Source organism: Periophthalmus magnuspinnatus, chromosome 16, assembly GCF_009829125.3.
Source record: "Periophthalmus magnuspinnatus isolate fPerMag1 chromosome 16, fPerMag1.2.pri, whole genome shotgun sequence".
Taxonomy (NCBI): Eukaryota; Metazoa; Chordata; class Actinopteri; order Gobiiformes; family Gobiidae; genus Periophthalmus; species Periophthalmus magnuspinnatus.
The window spans coordinates 27,426,897-27,450,240 of record NC_047141.1 but is presented as its reverse complement, the minus strand read 5'-3'; the positions used below and the strand labels follow the sequence as shown (position 1 = coordinate 27,450,240).

Below are 23,344 nucleotides of genomic sequence, written 5' to 3'. Positions count from 1 at the left end.
AAGAGGAGAGAGGAGAGGATGGGAGAAAGAGAAGAGAGGAGGGGAGGAGAGGTTGGGAGGAAGGAAAGAGAGAACGAGAGTTGAGGGCGGGAGAGGAGAGAGGAGGAGAGGTGAGGATGGGCAGGAAGACAAGAAAGGAGGAGAGGTGATGGTGGGGAGGAAGAGGAGAGAAGAGGAGAGGAGAGAAGGAAAGGTGAGGGTGGGAAGAGGAGAGAGGAGAAGGGGAGGAGAGGTGATGGTGGGGGAGGAAGCCGAGAGAGGAGAAGAGGAGAGACAAGGGTGGGGAGGAAGTCGAGAGCGGAAGAGAGAAGGATAGGTGCGGGTGGGGAGGAAGAGGAGAGAGAGGAGAAGAGGAAGACATACAAGTGTGAAGCACCGAGCACAGTGTCTGCGGGATTCCATCGATCCAACACAAACAGAGACACAGGCAGAGCAGAGGCAGCTCCCGGACACACACTGGTACACAAGTACACAGGTATACACACACACACACAAGTACACAAGAGGTACACAGGGGTACACAGGTACACAGGGGTACAGAGCGGTATAGACAGGTACATGAGGCGAACACTGCAGGACACTGACCCTCTATCACACTGAGAGAAGTGGAGAGCAAACACAAACGCTGCAAACTCCTCAAAATGAAATTGTTTGGACAGAAGAGTGAATGTGCAGCAGGTGTCACACACACTGCACACTTCATCACACACTCAAACATTCTAAAAAAAATGATCATAGTAGAGGCAGTAAAGAAAGGGTGCAAAAGGAGGTGTATAAAACAACAGAAACTTGCGGTGGCGTTTCCTATTCAAGTCTCATCTAAGACTTTTAGCTGCACATTTGAGCACATTTCTTCTGGATTCCCACAATATTGTCACTTTTGTCAATTATATCACCCACCTCTAGTATCACCAAACTTTAATTTGAAAAGAATCCAACAATATAGGAGCTGTCAGCAAGAAAACAGAGCACATATCACCAGGAGTATGCCCAAACTCTTTGCAGAATTTATTTTGTAAATGCTCAAATTTGCATTGATTTTCTACACCAAAATTTCTCAGTCCAATCCATATTTTCTTACACCCGCCACAACATCCAAAGGTTTCAGACACTAGGCCCGTCACATTAATTACTGCATCAACTTATCGTTATATTTTCTTAGGGGTATTTATGTAGTGTACTTTTTATTTGCACTACCAGGTCATTTCTGGTTATATTTTGGCAATATGAATCAATTTCCATTACTCATCTAAGTATTACAATGTTTGATTCCGCTCATGCTCATGTTTTTGTTTTTGTTTTTTTTTACAATATTGTACATTTATAATAGTTTTTGTGGTATACGTTGGTTTTTAGGGGTTAATATTTATCATAGGTACTTTTTCTTTGTACCAGCAGGTGTTTTTTTGTAATTTTTTGTGCTTTTCTGAAGATTTGAGCAGTAGAACGTGACATAAATAACTTGTACGACTCATTTTGTGTTTATTGCAACTCATTTTCATTAACAGAACTGCACATATAGAATTGTTTTTTGGGGGAAATCCTGCTTCAGTGGCTTAATGTTTTTTTTTTTTTATATTATCGTTTATCGTCTATATTTGATTCAGCGATATGTCGTATTTCAAAATGTGTTATCGTGACAGGTCTATGAGACACTTTTTGCCGCAGTTTGTCTCAGAAACTTGCTGCCCTTGACCACAGGTGCTTCACGGCGGCCCTTATCCCGTCAGTCCCATTTGACAGCTGTACTTCAGACCGCGCTCTCAGACCCTCCTCCGCTTCTCCCTGCGGTCCACGGGGGTCCGCTCGGTGCCTCTACAGGGAACAGAGCGCTCCCTCCGTGCCCTGATTAAAGCTTTCTGCTCAAACAAGGCCATAATTCACTTAGCCATTTCCCAATTTCCGCATAATTACCCTGTTCCTCACCAGCGCTAACACACTCGCTAGCACACACACGCCTGATTTGTGTCATTACCGGGAGGAGAGTGGTTAAAAGGTTTCAGTGTTGGCCTCTTAGTGACAGCTTAAATGGATAAAACCTCAATTAAAGACTGTCTCACTCCCTGGGTCGCTGCGAACACTGAATAAGCCCAAATCTGCAGTTTTTTTGTGAAGAAGGAGGAACTCTGCCTTCTCTCTCTGCTCTAGAAATCAAATCACGCTAAATTGTTCTTATGAAAAAAGGTGTACTCCAGGTTTTTAGCAACATTGTCCATCATTTCTGGGCAGGAAAGGTTATGAATATATGTTTTTATATTCACAAAGTCACACGTGCGCGTTTATAACATTCAGACTGGTGAAAGGTCTTGCCAAAGGACACAATGTAAGCACTGGTCGAAGCTGGGATTGAACCACTGTCATATTAATGAGAGAAAGCTGTTCAATAAATAAAAATAAATAAATAAATAAAATAAAATAATAATAAAATAATAATAATAAATAATACATAAATTACAACAAAAAAAAAAAATAATGAGAGAAAGCTGTTCAATAAATAAAAAAATAATAATAAAAATAAAATAAAAGAATTAATAATAAATAAATGACAACAATAAAAATATAATAATAATAATAATAATAATAATAATAATAATAATAATAATAATAATAATAATAATAATAATAATAATAATTTAGACAGAACTTTCGCATTAAGAACTTGATTTATTTTAAAACAATATTTTTTAACTACTGATTTAATGCCCCTTCACATATTACTTCTTCCAAAATAGCAGTTATATTTGTGCCTTATTCGACAAAAATCTCTCTCTATTTTTGCTACTTTAATTATTTAGTCTTTGAATTTCATTAGCATCTATTTTTTGCTTCTTGTGCAACTGTGTCTAAGTAATTTCCCTTGTGGATGAATAAAGTTTGTCTAAGTCTAAGTATAATAATCATGAACCATAATTAAAAAGCTGCTTTTTAAGAATTAACAAATGAAGGAATTGCACATTTCAGGAAACTACGGCTTCACTTTTTAGATCCTCAGACGGTACAGAGTCTTTACTTCACCTTAGCTTACCTTAACATAACAGGTAATATTTTTTAACGAGGGGGTATTATGCAACAATCGACTTTTCTGAGCTTTCTACCATGTTATAAATACGCCTGAATAGACAATACATTACAACCTGACAAACCTGATACGATGTGCAGTGGTTTCATTAGCGAAATGCGTAATGTTATTGCACTGTGAAGGGGAGAGGCTTAGCACAGAGAGCAAAGGGACGGGGGGATTCAGAGTTAGTTATTGAGCATTTTAATATGTTGTTTCAGCGAATACTCCATTTTCAGAACAATAAAAGGTAATACGATGATCTATGTGGCATTAACTGCTAAAACAACATATTTAGAAGTGTAATTTTAGATTATCAGATGTGCAGATGGTACAGAAAGTCGTGTTAAAATGTTGTTACCCCTTCGAAAAGATACACGTTTGCGTAATACTTTACTATTAGTTTCAACTTATAGTGTCATGAAGTGATCATTTTCAAGTTAACACCTACTTTTCACCTTTAGTTTAGTGTAGATTGATAATTCCAGGGCTGAAATCATACAAATTATTTTAGCGAAAGTGTATGGAGTTTAAAAACACAGTCAAACACTTCCTATATTACCACATGATGACATCATGTGGGTTTTTTTTCCATTTGAGAGAAGAACTCAGCCTAAATATGCAGGGTTTGTGAGTTAAACATGTGTGAATGAAACAAAACACAACTCCAGGTCTGTTTTTGATGAGGTAATAACATTATAACAAATCAGAAATAGCGCAATGTATGTCATTTAATCGCTATGAATTGATTATCCCGTAAATCAGTGAACACCCAGTCGTCTTCTTCAAAAAAATGCCATAACAAAAAGAATGTATTGTGTGTTGCCACTACACACAAGTATAATTATTACTATATGCAGGCTGGAGTAGACACGGGCCGGTCTCCTGCTGTTCCTCTGTCCAGGTGTGTGACAGCTGGCTCCCGACCGCGTGTTTGGCAGAAAAGAGCTGCATTTCAGCCCTGTCTCCTGTATTGTCTTTGTGCGCAGTTTTCCTAATTGTGGCGTCTGTTGGGTTTATTAACACTGGCCCACTGTGCTCTGTGTGATCAGCCTCAGCATATGGCTTCAGACGGAGGAGAGGCGGCACTGTCATTATCACTGTACGCACATCTGCCCTCGAGTCTGGAGTTTGGGAGTAGAGCAGGTTCAAATGAGACGACAGGGAAAACTGTATAGATAATACTTAAAGAGAAGAAGAAGAAGAGAAGAAAAGAGTTTTAGTGTTACAATTATAACGATTATTCATAATTACTGACGCAGTTAAACTCTCCTCACAACTACCGGTAGATTTCAGATGGAGCGGCTAAACTGGGCAGTACCCGGACGATTAAACAAGAGAGTGAGGTATAAGGAGGTAAAAGGAGGAGTGTGATTAGTCTAACATGTATCCACGCTTGTTGGTGTTTGTAATCCGAAACACCTCGTAGTAAACAGGGCAGTCTTTTGTGATGTTACCACCTACTGGAAATTGAACACTGGAGGCAGCACTGTTACGACCCAGGTGGATCAAACATATTTAAAGAGGACGCAGGAGTCAAACGGGTTACAAAAGAATTAATAGTTTATTTTAAGTTCATTTTAATTGACTTTAAAATGGCCCAAACTCCCTCCCGTGCCCAAAACAAAGTAACAACAGAAAAGTGGTCCCGATGAGTCATACAGAACAAAAGGGCCAACCCCGTACAGGGTCGTAGAAGACGGTGCCGACGTCACTAACCTAAAACCAAAACCATCCCCAAACTAACCTGACTAACCACGCCCCAAAACAAATATAAAACAGAGGGAAGATAATGGGGCAAAGGGACGCCAGCACATAACAAGCACAGACTAGGATTTTTGACCAGAAAGCTGCAAATTTGCCCAGTTTGCACTAAAGTTGCCGAAAATGACTAAGAACAGTAGATAATCTCATTAAAACAGCGTGTACACAGTTTAGTAGCGAAAGAAAGTGGATTTAGTGTTTAGTTCCTCTTTAAATCCGCCATTCGCTTTAATTCACATTGTCTCAGAGGAAATGAGACAGCAAAGTGAAGGTGACAAACAGATCAGAAACTAAACGCAATGCTTTTTGAGTATAAATTGAATGGAAGTATTAATTCAACTTGTTTTAATAATTCAATTTCGATTATATAGCTAACTGAAAAATATTAACCAAACAATCTTCACATTTTTAGAGTAAATATGTTTGAATTGCTCATAAGGTTTGTCAAAGTCAGAGTATTTTTACACTTGCACATACCACACTAAACCTGGACTGGAACAGGACTAAACAAGGACAAAGCCGGGACCAGCGCGACCGCAGCCTCAGAGTAAATATTTTGTGACTAAAACCGGGAGAACCTGAACCCCTCCATTACAGCCGGGACAACAACAGAAGGTGGTCTTCCAGTGATATGACATTCAAAAGAAACTGTTCGCAGGGTGCTTTTTTTAAACTCGAATCAGCACAAAAAAAAAGACATCTTACTTGTTACTGAAACTTCTGCAAACCGCGCACACATCCAGCAGTTCACTGTTATCAGGCGCCACAGTCCAAAGAAGATTCAGCTATTTATTCAGAGGGATGATTTTTGACAGAGTTTTGGATCTGAGCCAAAGGGACGAGGAGCGCTAACTGCATTACAATACAACACAACATCATCGGAACAAAAGCCAAGGTATTAGGGAAGTTAAATATTTGATTTTCAGAGCTGCAAATTCCAGAGAGTATCAAATTATGTTAGGCTTTTTCACGGCCGATGTGATACGATTGTTTATAATCTGACAGTGGCTCAGTGGCTCAGTCGGTCAAGTGTTCATCCACTGATCCGATGGTTGAGTTGTCCCTTGATTTAAAGCACTTTCAGAGCCTTAAAGGTGGAAACGGGCTATATATACATAAAAATATGACCATTTACCATTTAGAAAAACAACGCAACCGATCGCCGATAAGCTCTGGGGGCCAATATGTTGGGCCAGTTTTGATTATTTTCCTCAGGTGATAATTTAAGTGTAATTTAAGACCCTTTTTACCTTTAAGAGAACTGTGTAGTCATGTTTTACGCAGTATTAAAGAGTTCAAATAAAGGTTTGTGTGTATTTTTTAGCCCGCAGATTAAGCAAAACAGAATATCGGCCTATACTGGAGATATAAGGCCGATTGCCAGTTAAATAAAAAGTCCAAATATGTGTCAATCTCTAATTATGAGCCTTAAGGACGCAGTAAATTGCCATTCATAACACGGAGACAAAGAACTGACCCTAGCACTTATATGAACAGTTGATTTGTACTGAAATATACAGTATTTTTTTATGATTTGCAATTGCTTTAATTTTCAGTGCCTTTTTAATTTGTCTTGTTGCTTTCTACATTAATAAAGACCCTCAAATACTTTCTCTTTATTGGAATTTGAAATGTTTCTGAAAAATAGGATCTTTACGAAACCGAACACACAAAAAGTTGACGAAATACACTAAGGATTCATTGTTCCACCATCGTCTTGGCAGAAAACCTGAGTGCTGCTCGATCAACTCTTTGAACTTCGCAGCCGACAAAGAACAAACTCCAAATCAGGCCATCATCAGAAGTTAAAAGTAAGAATGTGGAGATGGCATTCCAGCTCTGTCGGTGCACCTGGCGCTCATCAGCAGCACAGGTGTAGCAAACAGAAGTCCCTTTTGGAGAGCGATGCTAACAAACGAACAACGAGCGACCTTCTCACAAACATCTGAGGCACAGTGTCCACCCAGCACTTTCCACGAGCCCTAATAAAGATCATCAGTCACTAACCTTCACTTGTGTACAGGCAAATTTGTATTCTAATGGAGCCGAGAAGAACAGAAAGACAAACAGGAGCGCGGCTAATGATGTCATCTATTAACCGTCATGGCCCGAAATACTCACACATCAGGTCACACTGCCAAAAACAGCATCAAATCAGCACTTTGGGATGCACAGAGGCGGCTGCGGCTGGCTCTGTAATCTATTAGACAGGGGACAGGTTCACCAGCTTTCACACGACGAGGGAAATAAATAAGACTTAATCACATATTAACTTAAAGCCCCACCGTGCAACATTTTCACCAAAGAACAGACTCAAAAGCTTTTATTTCAAGCTCAAAACGAGTCTGTTTAGCTGTGCGTATGACTGAAAGGTTTTTATTCTGCATTTTATGATGATTATTTACGTTTTGATTTGTATTTTTAATGTCTTTCTTATTCTGTAAAGCGTTTTGAATTACTTTGTCTACGACTTGCTCTATACCACGTGTCAAACTCAAGGCCCACGAGCCAAATGTGGCCCGTCACGTCACTTTATGCGGCCCGTGATGAGGTAAATTAAAAGGTATGACTGTCTTAAAATATCAGTTTATCGGGAGATGCACAGTTCCACAGATATTTTTTCATATCTATGCAAATTTATAAGCAATATTTGTAAGTAATAAATAAAGAAACAGTTAATTAACAAGATTAAAAAATAGTTCTGTTTATTTTACATTACTTTTGGTTATATTTAGCTACATTTATTCTGTCTCATTTAAACTAATTATTTAAATACAATCAGAAAATAGTATTAAAGAGCGCATAATACACCCAAAGCCTTGAAAGAAATGGACTTCTTATCTTCACACACAAAATATGTAAAATATGTTTTTGTTTTTTTTCTGATATGGGTTTGACTCATGTGTTTCAATGAGAAGCATGTTTGCCCCTTATGTTTATGTTTCTATCATTACAAAATACAGGAATACAGGAGGATGCTGATACACACACATATATATATATATTTGGTAACATTTGTGCGTTTGTGCGTCGTATATTTTTATTCGGTAATCGCTCACTAATTTAGTCTTGCGTAAAAAGAGCGATGACACACGCACATCCCCAGCGCTGACTCAAACTGTAACATACTTAATGCCGTCCCATATCCACATGCAAACACAGATCATGTCATTACATAAACAGCCTAATCCTAATTATTCTTTAAGCGCGTACAGTATTTGAATTCATAATGGCGTCCAAGGACAGCAGCGCTAAATGAAAAATGAATAGTAATCTGCGAGAACAACACGGAGACAGAAGCAATTTGCGCTCTTGCTCTATAAGTCAAGGTTCACGTAAGGCTATAATTGAGTGGTTCGACTAAATAGATTTGCACTCGCTAATAATAATCATTGTTTCCAATTCAATTTAATCTTGCCATCTGCTTGAATAACCTCGGCTACCTTGCATTTATTTATCTGCAGGTGTATTTATTGCCTTGAAAAACTTGTATTCTCACGTCACCGGCTTTTGTCCGTGGAGGAAGATTAATGCCTTACTGTGGAAAAATCTAGGCAAAGCAATAATAATAAACACCGGGAAAGTTACATAGTGCACTTTAGAGATCCTATATTACGTGAAAAACACTTTTGTGAGCTTTAAAACATGTTAGAATGTTGTTACATCCTCAAAAACATACCTGGAATTGTCTTTTGTTTCATTCACACATGCTCTGTTCCACCTTGTGATGTCATAAAGTGGTAGTTTTCACGTTAACAGCTACTTTTTTCGCTTTTATTGAGTAGAAATGGGCAATTTCAGGGCTGAAATGATCCAAATGGTTCTAGTGAAGGTGTATGGCGTTTCAAAACACAACAGAGCACTTCCTATATCACCTCATGACATCACAAGGTGGAACGGAGTGCTTTCTGCTTGAGATAATGTAGGATTTGTGTGTTAAACATGTGTAAATGAAACAAAACACAACTCCAGGTCTGTTTTTGATGAGGAAAACACATTATAACATAGATCAGAAAACAGCGTAATAGTTTAATACGAAAAAGGAGAAATTAATATTGAAATTGAAAGTTAATTTTCGCAGGTAGACACAGGGAGACAACATATTACCCATTACACCGTCTGGCCCAAAGACGCTGCATCTGTATCTAGTGAATAAAGATCAGCCCACCTCACCACTTCCCCTGAGGGTGAAAGACCAAAAATAATTGTGCCGCTAGTGGGAAACACAACTTTATGTTTCATTTTATTAATTCACTAGATGTGGATCAGGTGGCTGTGGTCTTAATGCGCTGAACACATCATCGGGTTTAGAAAGCAAAAAACAGTCTCCATGGCCTATTTACAATGCACCAACACAACATCGGAAACTATGTGTGACTTTAAAGGATCTATGCTACACAAAACTGACCCTTTTTAAGAGTTTTAAGTCATTGTAATGGTGTTATCTCATCAAAAACAGACCTACAGTTGTGTTTTGTTTGAATAATCCTTTGTTATTATTCTGTCTACATCTCCAAACCTCAAAATGCTCTGTTCCACCTTGTGATTTCATGTAGTGGTAGTTTTCACGTTTGTTCAGTACAGATTGGCAATTACCACATGGAACAGAAAATGTTTTTGAGGAGGAAACAACTTTTTAGCATAGACCAGAAAACAGCGTAATACCGGCCCTTTAAGAATAAGACACACTTTAAAATTCTTACATCTCCGCTGCTTTGAGTCGAACCATTACAACAAACCTTTTGCTTTTGACACGAGACCAAAGTCGAGGATTTTGTGCATCAATCCCACATATTTACACAGCAACGCTTCAGATTAGCCACTCATGTAAGTTTGAAGATATAAGAGACCGTATCAGGGCAAAACGTCTACATTTGATAGTTCCACTTCAACCTTTCAAACGGATCATAAATGTGAATATTTTGTCAGAATAAATGAAAGCTCATGAGGTATTCTGCGAGTGAAGTGCTGGAAATCTCATAATATGGAAGCAGAGGATAGAGGGAGGTGAGCCGGGGTGAGCGCTACGGCACAATTTCAGAGCTTCGATCACAATTTTGATTTTTACACCGGTTCAGATAAGTGCTACGTGTCATGTGGTGATACAGGAAGTGCTCCGTTGTGTTTTTAAACTCCATACACCTTCACTAGAATCATTTGGATCATTTCAGCCCTGGAATTGCTAATGTTTATTGAGCTAAAAAGGAAAAACAGGTGCTAATATGAAAACAACCACTTCATGACATCACAAGGTGGAACGGAGCATTTTGAGGTTTGGAGATGTAAACAGATAAATAATGCAGGATTTCTCAAACATGTGTGAACGAAACAAAGCGCAACTCCAGGTCTGTTTGTTATGAAATGACAGCTTTATAACATGGCTAAATCTCACAAGAATATAGGACCTTTAAATAGTTGGTTTTGCTTGAATCACACTAATCAAAACATAAATAATCACAAATAATCATCATAAAATTAACATTAAAACAGAAGAGTGCAGAACTAAACCCTTTCAGTCATATGCACAGCTAAAAAGAACTGTTTTGAGCCTCGATTTAAACATTGTCAAAGTAGAGGCCTGTCTCACATCTTCACAAAGACTGTTCCAGGTTTTAGCTGCAGAAAACTGAAACACTGATTCTCCATGTTTAGTCCTGACTCTGGGCACCAGCAGGAGGCCAGTCCCTGAAGTCCTCAGAGTGCGAGATGGTTCATATGGCACTAACATGAGGGAGATGTTCTTTGGTGCTGGTCCACAGAGAGACTTGTGCTTTAAAGTCTATTCTCTGAGCCACAGGAGCCTGAACAGTTCTGAAAGTGCAGTTTGGGGTGATACATGGTCAGATCATAACAGTTTTTGCCACCCCCGTCTCATTTCTTTACTCCACTACAGCCACACGCTATGCATTGTAATTGTAGAAATATCCAGCGCTGAGTTAATTTGACAAAAAAATGCTCTCGCTTCCGTCAAATTAACCAGACAATGCCCAAAAATACCACAGCCGCGGGAGTGTGTTTCTATCTGAAGTTACGATAAGACGAAGCGGAACTACAGAAAACTAGCTCATCCCCAAAGAGAAATCACACAGCAGATGCAAGAATAATTCACGGCTTTCTTCTTCTCTTGTACATGTCATTTATTGCTCCGCTCACCTCCCGCACAACAGGCGTCCAATCAGGAGGAAGTATTTACCCAAACGCGGTTATAGCGCAAGAAAGAGACGGCACGCTGGATCTTATTATGCAAACACGGGCCATTCTTCACACAGGTGCTCCTATTGCTTTTAATTAATGATGTTTTCATACAAGTCCATGCGCACAACATATCACACAACCTGAACAGTCACACAACTCTATGGAGCTCATTATTCTTTAGTAATGAACACATCACTGCAGCTATACGGTGTTGCGGTGAGGGCCGTGCGATGGTGCGAAGGCGGTTCAGCGGGAAACAGAGCGCGAGAAAACTAGAATTTGAGTTTTATTATTTAATTCAGCTGATAAGGGCAATCCAAAAATATATATGTGGAACTTTTGGGGTGTTTGGATGGGTGACTTATTGTTCAACACATGACTGAGGCTATTGGGACGACAGTAGCGTAGGTTGAGAGGTCAGTTCCCACATATGAATGCTGTTGTTGTGTCCTTGGGCAAGACACTTAATCCCCCGTTGGCCTCAGTGTCTGAATAAGTGAGTAGTTCCTTCATGTAAAGCGCTTCGAGTGACTTGAATGTAGAAAAGCGCTATATAAACATGTGACCATTTCATTTTTGTTGGTCAATATTTATCGTTGGGACTTTTTCTTCGTACTAGTTGGAAATAATTGGATCATTTTCTGTACCACGATGAGATTTGAGCTGTAAGAGGTAGAATTATGAACTTCTATGACTCGTTATAGTCACAAACTATGTAAGAGTTGCATTCTGTAATTGTTTTAATCAGTTTTTGTACGTTTAGAATACTTTTTTGGGATAATTTTGCCTCATGTTTTGGGTTCAATATTAGCGTTTATCATCTATATTTACTTCACCAATATATCGCACTGCAAAATGTGTTGTTCTTACAGGTCTACGGATTGGTTAAACTTGTATAAAACATGTTAAAATCTAAAAAACACATTGGATCTCTGATGAATTTCTAAATACTACAGTGGTTCTTGTATCCCGGTTTAGTTTAAGGGACTAGGATCAGACTAGAGGACAAAAAAATTTAAATCTCGTGTTTCTCAAATACAATCTCAAAAAAATTCTTGTATAATTTTTTGTACGTTTACTTCATTGCGTTCAAGAGCGTGTATCTGTACGTTCTACTCCAGCACTAAAAAGTTAAAGTATTTTTTATTACAGTTTGAGACCTGCTGAAAAGGCTGAAGGTTTATTTTTAACATGTTCATAATTTGAGCAAACAAAAATATGAAAAAAGATCGATTCAGTTGCTTCTGTTGAACAAAAGTCAACACAAATCTTTATTAAAATCACTACATTTGAAGCTTTATTCGACGTAAAAACCTGCACGAAATACTTAAACTTCTTACTCTTTAAGCACATTTTTAAACAGGTACTTTAATACTCAAGTTGATTTTTTCATGTGATACTTTTACTTGAGTAATTTTTTGCCCTGGTATCTGTACTTTTACTTAACAAAATGGAGTACTTCTTCCACCATGTCATTCAAAATAAACTCTATAAACTTCTTTTACCTGAGATACATTCAGAGCGTGTTTCTTTCATTGTTAATTCTACACAAATCCTTGCCGTTTCTTATTCCTCCGTGTTATTTCTCTGTCTTCCTTTTTTACTCGTAATCCGCCAAGTTTGTTTTGACACGAATGGACTATGTGTTTCTCTGGATAAAAATAATAAGTTGATTTCACCTATAGATCAATCATCAAAACATGAGTTGTTGTCTCTCTGTATATGGCTGCGATAACCCTCTGGTATAAAAAGTTTCAAAAAAGTATTTTTCATTCAATTCCAAGTTTTGAAGGGCTACCTGAGACAGCACTATAAAAAGCTGCCTACGTGTCTGGGATAACATTATTATTTGGAGAGGGTGCCCATAAAGTTAACTGGCCCCATACGCGTTACTAAAAAGGCAATTGTGTTTGGACTAGGGGCGAGGGATCGGACGAAAGTTTCAGAGCAGATTTTTTGAGGTTTTTTTTTTTTAGACTAGAGATACTGATGTCAAACTTACCATAATTCATGCTGTTACTATATTTTTATTTTTGTCTATCTGCCACGTGTCACTCAAAGCTTGAACGAGGCCGACCAATAGGAGGCGCTGATGAATTGAAAAAAAAAAAGCAAAAAAAAGCATACAGTCACAAGATCAGATCATATTTTTTTCTATTATATCCTAGTTCTGAATGATTTGGGAAAAATGTCTAATTGTGATTTTTCTGCCAAACGTTTTAAAATTAGGATTCTGTTCAAAACTTCACATTTTAAACACGTCCAGGACAATTGACAAAAGCGCTAAAACAGGCTTAAGAACTGACAAATACAAGAATCACGTGTATTTCAGAACATGTTTGTACAGAGATAAACGACAGGGTGAGCCGATTTTATGCAGAATGAGACAGGAGATTTTTTTTTGAGTAAATTGCGGTACCTCAAACCCTGCAGCCTTTGTGACTTGCTGAGTGCGTCAACTGAAGGTGCGATTTCGATTCAAATTGCAATTTCGATTCCAATTAAAATTTCGATTCAATTGCGGTTTCACATTGATTGTGATTTCAATCTGATTACGATTTTGATATGGTTGTGATTTCGATTCAAATTACGATTTCAATTTCAATTATGATTCTTATTGCGATTTTGATTCAAATTGCGGTTTCAATTTGATTATGATTTCGATTTGATTGTGATTTAGATTTTTTTTTTGCAATTCGATTCAAATTGTGATTTCGATTCGATCTTCTGCTTCAATTTGATTGTGATTTCGATTCAAATTGTGGTTTTGATTTGATTGCGATTTCGATATGTTTGGGATTTTGATTCCAATTGCGATTTCTATTCCAATTTCCATTCCAGCTGCGATTTCGATTCAAATTGCGATTTCGATATGATTGTGATTTGTATTCCAACTGCGGTTTATATTTGACTGTGATTTCGATTTGTTTGCGATACGATTCAAATTGTGATTACAGTTCCATTGCGATTTCGATTCCATTACGATTTCATCTCCGATTGCGATTTAATTTCGTTGAATCTTTCCTATGTACTCGCCCTATAGCCCAGCCTCATGTGAACCACACTTATTCTAAACATACGCTGTGTCTGGTAAAGCTGAAAACACTGTCCAGTTAAATGATTGCTCCCTTCTACAATTAACACGTCCGCCCTGTCGCAGTTTGATTACACCATCACAGCACACAGTAATGATAGATGGTCCTCACACACACACACACACACACGGCTCAGACAGGCTTTGACGAACCCCCTGTTTTGTGGTGATATTCATAAATGTAAATGTTCTTTTCTTAAGTGGGGCTGGGAGACAGATAGCCTTGTGTTGCTGTCAGGGGGATGTTTGATTGGCCTGTTTAATTCACATGGCTCTATTTTCTGTCTCTCTAACATAAATTCACCATGAGCAGTTTTCGCCGCATGGATCAGGCCCTGGATAGGTGTATGATGGTTATTATGATGACCCTCTTCACAGAATTCATTTGTATGCTTTTGTTTTGTTTTGTTTTTTTCTCCCGTCGGCCTCCTCACAGTCATCTCCTCTGCTCGCTCTGACAGCTTAGGTGAATACTCCAGTGCTCATTACCGCATACATTTACGACACGAGGATCTGACTACTCACTCAGATTTATTTGAATAACAGTTTGAATTTGTAGTTTTATCACAGCAGAGTTTTACTTATGTTATTCTTCACTTCCCTTATGCATTCTTCCCAGCAGCATTAGTATTCACTGCGATGACTTCGTAAGCCCTTTCCACAACTTTCAGAGGCCAGGGTGGAGTTTTTACATTTTTGCTGCGCCTCAAAAGACTTACCTTTATGTCAACATTTGCATTTCTTGCATTTTACAGTCTGTTTATATATTATATACTTGAAAACTGTCCGTGCCAAGTTTTTAGTTTTACCTGAATGGTTATAGTGTGGATCACGCCTCTTGTTTCTACTTGTGTCTCTCTTGTACTTACATTTTGAAACATCTTGCCTTAAATTAAATCAAGTTTTTTTTTGTTTTAGTTTTTTTTTGTCAAGTGAAACTATTAGATTACATTGACTTTAAATTATAAACCAGATTTTACCACCAAACCAAACAGTTACTCGGTACTTGACCTTTTTTTTTTTTTACCTGATTACTTGGATCATAATTTAAAATAACAATTTTTTTTATTTTTTTATTTATTCATATTTTTTATTGATGTATTTTTTTTAATTATTTGTGTATATATGTTTTTTATTTTATTTTTATTTTATTTTATTTATTTATATAAGGAGACCCAATGATAGCACTTAAACTCTTTTTCATGGGCGTCCTGTTCAAAATACAGAAAAAACACACAAAAAACAAAGAAGCCCATTTAAAACATTAAAAACATTAAAAACAGGAGCAGTTATGAGCTTAAAAGTCCGTTTCCAGATTATAAAATTGCATTTGTAGCACCAAAGTATCCAGTTTGGCTTGTCCTTGAAATATAACACTACACTTAAACCCGTCACGATAAGTACAATATCGACTTTGGACAGTAGTTTTTGGGGGTCAATATGCATCACGGCTACTTTTTCTTCGTACTAGACGGGAACTTTTTGTTATTTTTCTGCAGTACGATAAGAGTTGAGGTACGCAGGTTTAAATAAATGACTTCTATTACTCACTACGTCGATAGAATCTAACTCCAGAAGTGTTTCATTCGGCTGTTAGTTTATTGCAGGTCGCGTTTTTAGCGGCGTTGCTCGTTTAGAATCGTTTTTGGGACAATCTGAGTGTAGGGCTATTGTGTCAGTGGCATAAATTAGTTTCAGTATTATCGTTTATCGGGTATATTTTCATCATTAATACCTCGTGCTTGAAAATGTGTTATCGTGACAGCCCTAACGAGACTTTTTTACATTTATTGCTGCTCTACGCACCAACGAGCAGTGGATTATCTCGCCTCCATTGTGACTCCGGTGACGTGCAAAGTCATGAACACGTTTTGTTTGTTCCTGATCTGATCACTGCTGAATATACAAGTGATAAATGAAGAGATATCAGTGACATTTATTATGCAAATGGATAAGTGCTGGTGTGATATTGCATTAGCGGTGCACAGTGGTCTGGAGGCGCCGCTGCACTGAGGGGCTGCTTAATTGCCAGGTGTTGGAGATAATGTTTGATTTAACGCGCCGATGGCTCTGTTTTGGTTCCGGTCACCCATCAATGAGCACAGACGTCTGTAATACACACACACATATCGTACCACCAAAAAAAGGGGCGCAGCAGCAGTGCACCATGGGATATCAGTAACAGCGGGTAGATAGTGAAGAGGGCTTTCCATAATATTAACACAAATCAGTGAGATAGCTTTATTGAATTAAATGAAAATGTAAGTTTGGAATATGTTTTTTTACATTGTGGAATGAAATGACTGAGGCCAGTAGGGTCGTGTTAGGGAGGGCATCTGGTGTAAAAGCCTCATTAAAAGGGTCCCAGATAACGCAAACTTGACTCTTGTGAGCTTTAAGCCGTGTTAGCATGTTGTTACTTCATCAAAAACAGACCTGGAGTTGTGTTTTGTTTCATTCACACATGTCTGAGTTTACATCTTCAAAGCTCTAAATGCTCTGTTCCACCTTGTGATGTCACGAAGTGGTAGTTTTCAAGTTAACAGCGACCTTTTAACTTTTGTTTCGTAGACTTTGGCAATTACTTTGGCAATTCCAGGGTTGAAATTGACCAAATGATTCTAGTGAAGGTGTATGGATTTTAAAAAACGCAGTGGAACACTTCCTTTATTACCACATGATGACATCACAAGGTGGAACAGAGCATTTTCAGTGTGTTAAACATGTGGGGGGAAAAAAAACAAAAACTCTGGGTATGTTTATGATGAGGAAACAACATTATAACAGATCAGTAAAAGGCGTAATATGAGCACTTTAAATCAGTAAACAAAAGAAAACTCTTGATTTTTAAACAAACATAAAAAGTTCAGGGCAGTGGGCGTATATGGGGGGTAGGGGAAACTGGGAATTTTAGCTGTAATGGCATCTTGACGGAAGGAGAATACTCAAACATTCATGAATCACTTTAAAAACACAACTTCCAGTACATGAGAAGGGATAACCACAACCAGCATGGATAAAACCTCTTAAAAGTCTCCTTTAACTTTTAACAATGCACGAATAATGAGTTAAAACATGATCATGATTGAGGCCTTTTGGTTTTCTTTACTGAGCAGCTCTGTGCAGCAAACAGACATATTGCATATTTAGTGTATTATAATTATCAGCAGTGATGCATGTGGGGATTTACTCTGCAGAATTGGTTTGGTGTTTACATGTGGAGCATAAAAGCATAAAGCGTAAAGATTGTTTAATGCGCCGGATATAAAACTGTATGATGAAAATGACTTAATTTGGGGCATAAACACATAAAAACACCACGCAATATATTGAAAAAAATGTAAACAAATGAAAAATCATGCCACCAAAACTGTGAATTAATCCGATTATTGTAAATTATTTCAAAATCGTGTCTAAATCCTAACATTTCAATACAAACTTTCTATTCACACACATTGCATTCATAAAAAAAAACAACGCGGTAATATTGTGAAGTTCTATTAATAACACATTCACACTTCTCTGTTAAAAATAGCAGTGAGGAAAGTGTGGAGCTGGAACACAAATATCCTGAATATAAATGCCGTTGTGAGCAGCTAATCCCGACCCGTCTCTGGTGGTTGATGAGGGCCCGGGGTCAGGCTTTACACTGTGTTTACTACAGCGCCTGACAGACACACTACTGCGGAATATTGGCCCCTCAAACCTCCGACAGCACTACAACTTCCACCAACTCCAGAGAGGCCCATCGCTGACGGCAACACGCACGCATGGCGACGCTGGCAACGCTGGATGTGCTAAAATATTGAAACAAATAAAGGAAATGGAGTAAAGTTGCGAGGCTGCTGCAGTGGTGTGCGGGAGAAGTCGTGGATTATGGGGCGTAACGAACTTTATAACTGATTAAAATCATCGTGTCCGTCTGTCAAATATAAAAGTCTTTGGGGAGTTTAAGTTTAAGTTTGGACACACCAGCTCATTCAGTCTCATTCAAACATTTTATAAACATGTAGAAGACATCAAAAATATCAATTAGAATCACGTAGCAAAGAAAAAATGTTGAATAACTCTATGAAATACATTGTTTTTTTATATTTTTGATTAAAATCCTCGAAGTAGCCACCCTTTGCTTCATCAAAAAAAGTTATAAAATGTTTTCTTTACTACATAATTTCATATTTGGTTTTGTTTATATTTATCTAGAATGTAGAAAGTAGTAAAAGTAAAGAGAAAAAAAAAAAACATTGAATGAGAGGGTGTGTCCAAGTTTAGACACGCCCACTCATTCAAGTTTTTTTTATTAAATCTTTTTAATCTACTTTCTACGTTTTAGATACACATGGAAGACATCAAATGCATAAAACGAGACATATTGAATCATGTAGTAAAGAAGAAAGTTAAATATCTCTACTAAATATTTTTCGGACGAAGCAAATGAGGATTTTAATGCAAAATATGTTTAAAAATGTTATTTACCTTTTTGCTTTCCTACATAATTGCATTTATCTTACACCACATATTCGATGCCTGGAACATGTATATAAAATGAAGAAAGTTGTACAAATAAAGAAAAAAAACAAACATTGAAAGAACGAGGGTCTAAGGACGGGATGTTCTGGGACAGCTCTTCATTTGATTGTTTTCTGTTGATTAATTTGCTCGTCTGTTTCTGTTTCATTGTTGATTTTGTAACTTTCTGTTGGTTAAATTTTTGGCTTTACAAAAAAAAAAAAAGAAAAAAAAAGAGGGCGTGTCCAAACTTCTGTCTGATAGTGTAGATTTAAATAGCCAAATGTTTCTCGATGGTTTAAAAGTGATAGTAAAGTAGTAAAGTAAGTTCCTTGCACTCGTTTGATTACAGAGCTGAGGAAGAATGCTGACAGAACAATGAAGCAACTAAGCTTGGGAACAACAACAAGACATTTTGAGTAAATTGCATTTTCAATAAAAAAAATAAAAAAAAGTGCTGACAAATTAGTTCTGAAACACATAAAAAAACAACTATCAATGTGTTGGGTTTTTTTTTGCTTTATGTTGCAAAAGTAAAGTGTCCCAATAACACTTTTAAGACTGGTACATTTTGCTTTTTTTCTCAACTCAACAACGCAAAACCACAGCATTAGTAGTAAAGTAAAGACACATTTGCAACATTCTGTGCTGAGATGGAAGCATGAACAGAAAAACTTGTCCCTCCTGGCTGCTCTTCCTCTGTCCCTGCGCTCGGAGGAGGTTAGTGCAGGGGAAGGATGTGAGGATCAGGGACGAGGCAGGTCCTTGGAGATGCGCTATTCTTTAATTAACCACTGTCTATTCCTCAGACGCACACACATATACACTCACACACAGAGCTAAGAATACTGTCAGGGAGCAGGCAGCAGATCACCCAGCTCACAGCGCACAGGTCGGGTTAAGGGTCAGGCCTTTTCACACTGGTGCGCTCCCATCTCCGCCATGTCAGAAAATAACAGCATATTTTTACCCAGCGTACTGTCAGACGAGTTACGGATACGTTTCAGAATAGATTAGGCATGCTAGCGGAGCGGTTTGCACGTGGTTTATTCCTCAATGCCTCTGAGCCCTCTCTCATTTTATCAAAATCAACTTTAGTCTCTCATATGAAAACCGGTAGGTAGAATTTCATTAGCGTTTATCATCAAATTATTACGCAGCAAAAAGCCTGGAACATTACATGAGATGAGGCTATATTAAAAGTATAAGATATCAGCTGAAATGTATGAGATGCAGGTCCTGAATGCAATATGAGCAGCTCGAAAATGAGTAGAAACAATTTTCTCACTTCCAGGAAAACTAATATTGTTTACAATATCCAAACAAAACCAATAACTTTATATTTTACGGGTCCATTATTTCACACAGTGGCTTATGTAGTTGTCCCGTTATGAGCGATTGTTCAGTTGAGAGGTATAAATCTACTTGTTTCACATTATTTTTTGTTTTTTTCTGAGGCTTTTGTGCGTGGTTGGTACACTGTCAAATCAAGTCTAGCGTTAACCTCAGATTTGGAAGCAAACGTGGTGTAGTTGCCGCCATTTTATATCGTTACTACCGCTAATAAATTTAATAAAGTTTGAGAGTAAAAACAGCAGGGTGCACGTGGAAAAAATGAAAGACATGAGCGTTTCAAAATGGAGAATCTGCACTCGAGAAATGATGGACGGCAAATTATATACTGTAGAAATAGAAGGTAGAATACTGTACTAAACATGGACCAGCGTTATGAGGAACCACTCAAGTTTTATGTGAAAAAAATTACATATTTGCCAAAAGTGAAGAGTGCAACAGCAGCCGCAAAACAGGACCAAACCAGGCCTGATCCCACTGCAATATTCTACTATCAAACACCTATAAGTCACTGTATTTATTACTTATTGCATTATACTTAGAGCTGTCACAATATCGCGTTTTAGTGTTACGATTATGTTGAGAAGAAACATCATTATTCCACCATTTGTCACAGTTATGGATCCCACAGCCAAACAACAATCAAATCCTTCATTTTCTTTGATTAGCGTCGTCTATTACATTTACATTCTTCTTGGATGTGACCAGCGTTATGAAATGTAACATTCAGAAGAACAAAGTAGTTAATTGGGCACAAGTCTCCAACATAAAACAACATTTAAGTTTTATGTTTATGAACTGAAATGACTTGTAACATCCTTCACGAATTGGATTATGAATTGTTACAGTTATATTTTGACCTGAACACTCCTGATGGCCATCCGTGTTCGACATGTTGTATTCAATCTCTGCACATGCTCCCATAAGTCTGCTGTGCCAGTGCGAGCCATAGCTCCACTCCTCTTAGGATCTTGGACTTAGGAGGACAGTATTAAAGACAGCTTTCAGCAAAGAAAAGAAAGACTATCCTCTCCCCTTGAATCGCGATGGGGCGAGGAGTGAAGGATTACAGGGATAACCAAAAGGCCAACGGACTGAGTGTAAACAAGAGAAAGGAGTTAGCGGAGGATAGGAGGGCACTAGAGAGAGGAGAGAGGCAGTGGCAGAGAAGAAGAAGAGGAGGAGGAGGAGGAGGAGAGATTGAATAGTGACACTGCTACTACACAATGGGGTCACCATGAAGAAGTACTCCTAATTGAACCAGATAGTGGCCAAGACAGCTAAGGCTTGGGAAAGCTATAGTGAGAGACAGAAGAGAGAGGGAGAGAAGGACGGATGGAGAGAGGGAGCACACGAAACACACGCTGGTTGGGTTGTAGTTCACTTGGCAGCAGGAATAAAAGGTTGCATAGGCGATAGAGGGGGAGGTAGAGAAGCAGAGAGGACGTTTGTTAGTGGGATGGGGATTTGCAAAGTCTGCTAAATGTTTCTGTGCAAGTGATGAAGTTTAGGGGGAAGAAACACTTGGGATTTCAAAGATTTTCACTGTAGCTTGTCTCTAAACCCAATAGCTTCACGTTTGGGTAAATGCATAAGCTGAACGTGACAATGGGTTGCAAAAGTAGCTTTGTTTTAACACAAAAACACCAAATCCATACTGTGTAACTTAAGTGGAGGGTTGGTCACCTTTTTGTTTCCGTGGATATGTTATTACTTTGTCAGGAATGTTCCACAGCAGCTTAGAACTTTATCCTGAAGGTGTTTTTGCTTCAAACATCCACATATGTGGCCTGGTGGCATCATGAATATAAAGTTTAATGCCATTCTGTGGGCAAACTAACAACATCTCCATTTGCACAAGCAGGTGGCAGACCATCCTCCTCCAGAAAAGTTACACAGTGCACCTTGGAGAATCAGAAAAAAGTTAGAGTCCATTAAAAACTAAATGTTCTTACTGGATGTTGGAGCTGTTCCAGTAGACCGAGTGTCTGTTGCCTGACACCTGCAGCGGATTGGCCCAGGTGAAACTCGTTAGCACCCAGAGAGAAAGCAGTACCACCGCCATCCTCCCCGCTCCTCTGTCTCTCCTTCTTCTTCTTCCTCCTCCTCCTCCTCCTCCCCTCCACGCCGCGCACGGACTCTCTCTGCCTCCGTCCCACGAGCTCTCTCCGGTGGCCACTCTCGTCTTGCTTGTCTTCTTCTTCTTCAGCCTGGGTTCCCTTCACTCACCCCACCACTGAACAACGCCTCTCAAACATCCCAGCGACAGCCTATCAACATGGAAGAATTTGGAACAAAAGCTTGCATAAATAAAAAAAAAACCTCTCTTGTTAGATTTTCAAACTATTCTGTTACACATTTACTATAGGAAAACCCCTCCCCCACAATACTATGAACCCCCATGTGCAGCCCCACATCCTTGCGCTCTAGACACAACTCCTCATAAGTCTCCCTTCTTTTCTGCTCCTTCTCACCGGGAAAAGCTGCATCGGAGCCCGCCAAAGGAGTGCACCACGCGGGGAAGAACCGGTCCAAGCGCGTCCTCTGCTCAAGTCGTGCGCATAAACCGTTTTTTTATCCTGTTAATAGCCTATTTTAAAAGCAGCAACTGTGGAGTTTTGCACAAAAATAAGTCCCAGGAAAATGTTGCACGAAGTACTGCAGCGGCGTATCTCCTCCAAGTGCAGGAAAAAACACGCAAAGTAAGCCCGCAAACGTGAGCTCAGCGAAACAATTTACGCAGCCAGTTTGGAGAGTCTCTTCAAGACGCCCTCTGACCGACCACCATCTCTACGGTGAGGAGCTCTGCCCACAGCGTCTCTCCTATACCCTGCGTCCTCTCTCGCCTCTGTGTGTTTGGTAGGCAGCTCTCGTTCACTTCTTTCTAACTCCACCCCCTTGCGCGCGACAAAAGAGCATTCCTCCGATATTGTGGCATCACTGTGGCACTTCAAGTTTTTCCTCCGCGCTTCTGCGACCTTCACCTCAGCTAAAGTCGATGTAAATAGCTTTAAATGTTCCATCCATGGCACCAATGCAGAGGCTTTACTCCGCAGTATGTCCCCATAGTGTTGCTCCCACGCGCGCACGCTGGTTTCGCATTTTACGCACACGTTTTATTCCCTGGTACTCGTCTTTTTTACTCTGCACATGCTTTTTCCCCCAGTCATTTCTGCTCGATTTTAGCTGATTGTAATTAAACTGTCCAATGCTGTTAACTTATATCAATTTTATGGACATTTACAGATCTTCCCAGCAGATGCGTACATTTATTTCCAATTTCAATTTGACTGATCCCCCGAGGGAAGTTGAGGCCTGTTCTTTAATTAATTAGACTTGACAGTTTTATTGAATACTGAACAGTTAAAGAC

General features: G+C 38.7%; 1 protein-coding gene across 1 annotated transcript in view; it reads right to left on the bottom strand.

Annotated features, from left to right (window-relative positions):
• Positions 1–22,813, bottom strand: part of efna3b (ephrin-A3b) — a 98,915-nt gene extending 76,102 nt beyond the window's left edge. Inside the window, exons 1-2 of the mRNA XM_033981306.2 lie at positions 22,448–22,813; positions 21,929–22,243 (exon numbers count right to left, since the gene is read on the bottom strand). Of these exons, the coding sequence (XP_033837197.1) occupies positions 21,929–22,038 (110 nt within the window). The 5' untranslated portion in view covers positions 22,039–22,243; positions 22,448–22,813. The remainder of the gene's footprint in view (positions 1–21,928; positions 22,244–22,447) is intronic.
• Between the last annotated feature and the right edge of the window lie 531 nt (positions 22,814–23,344).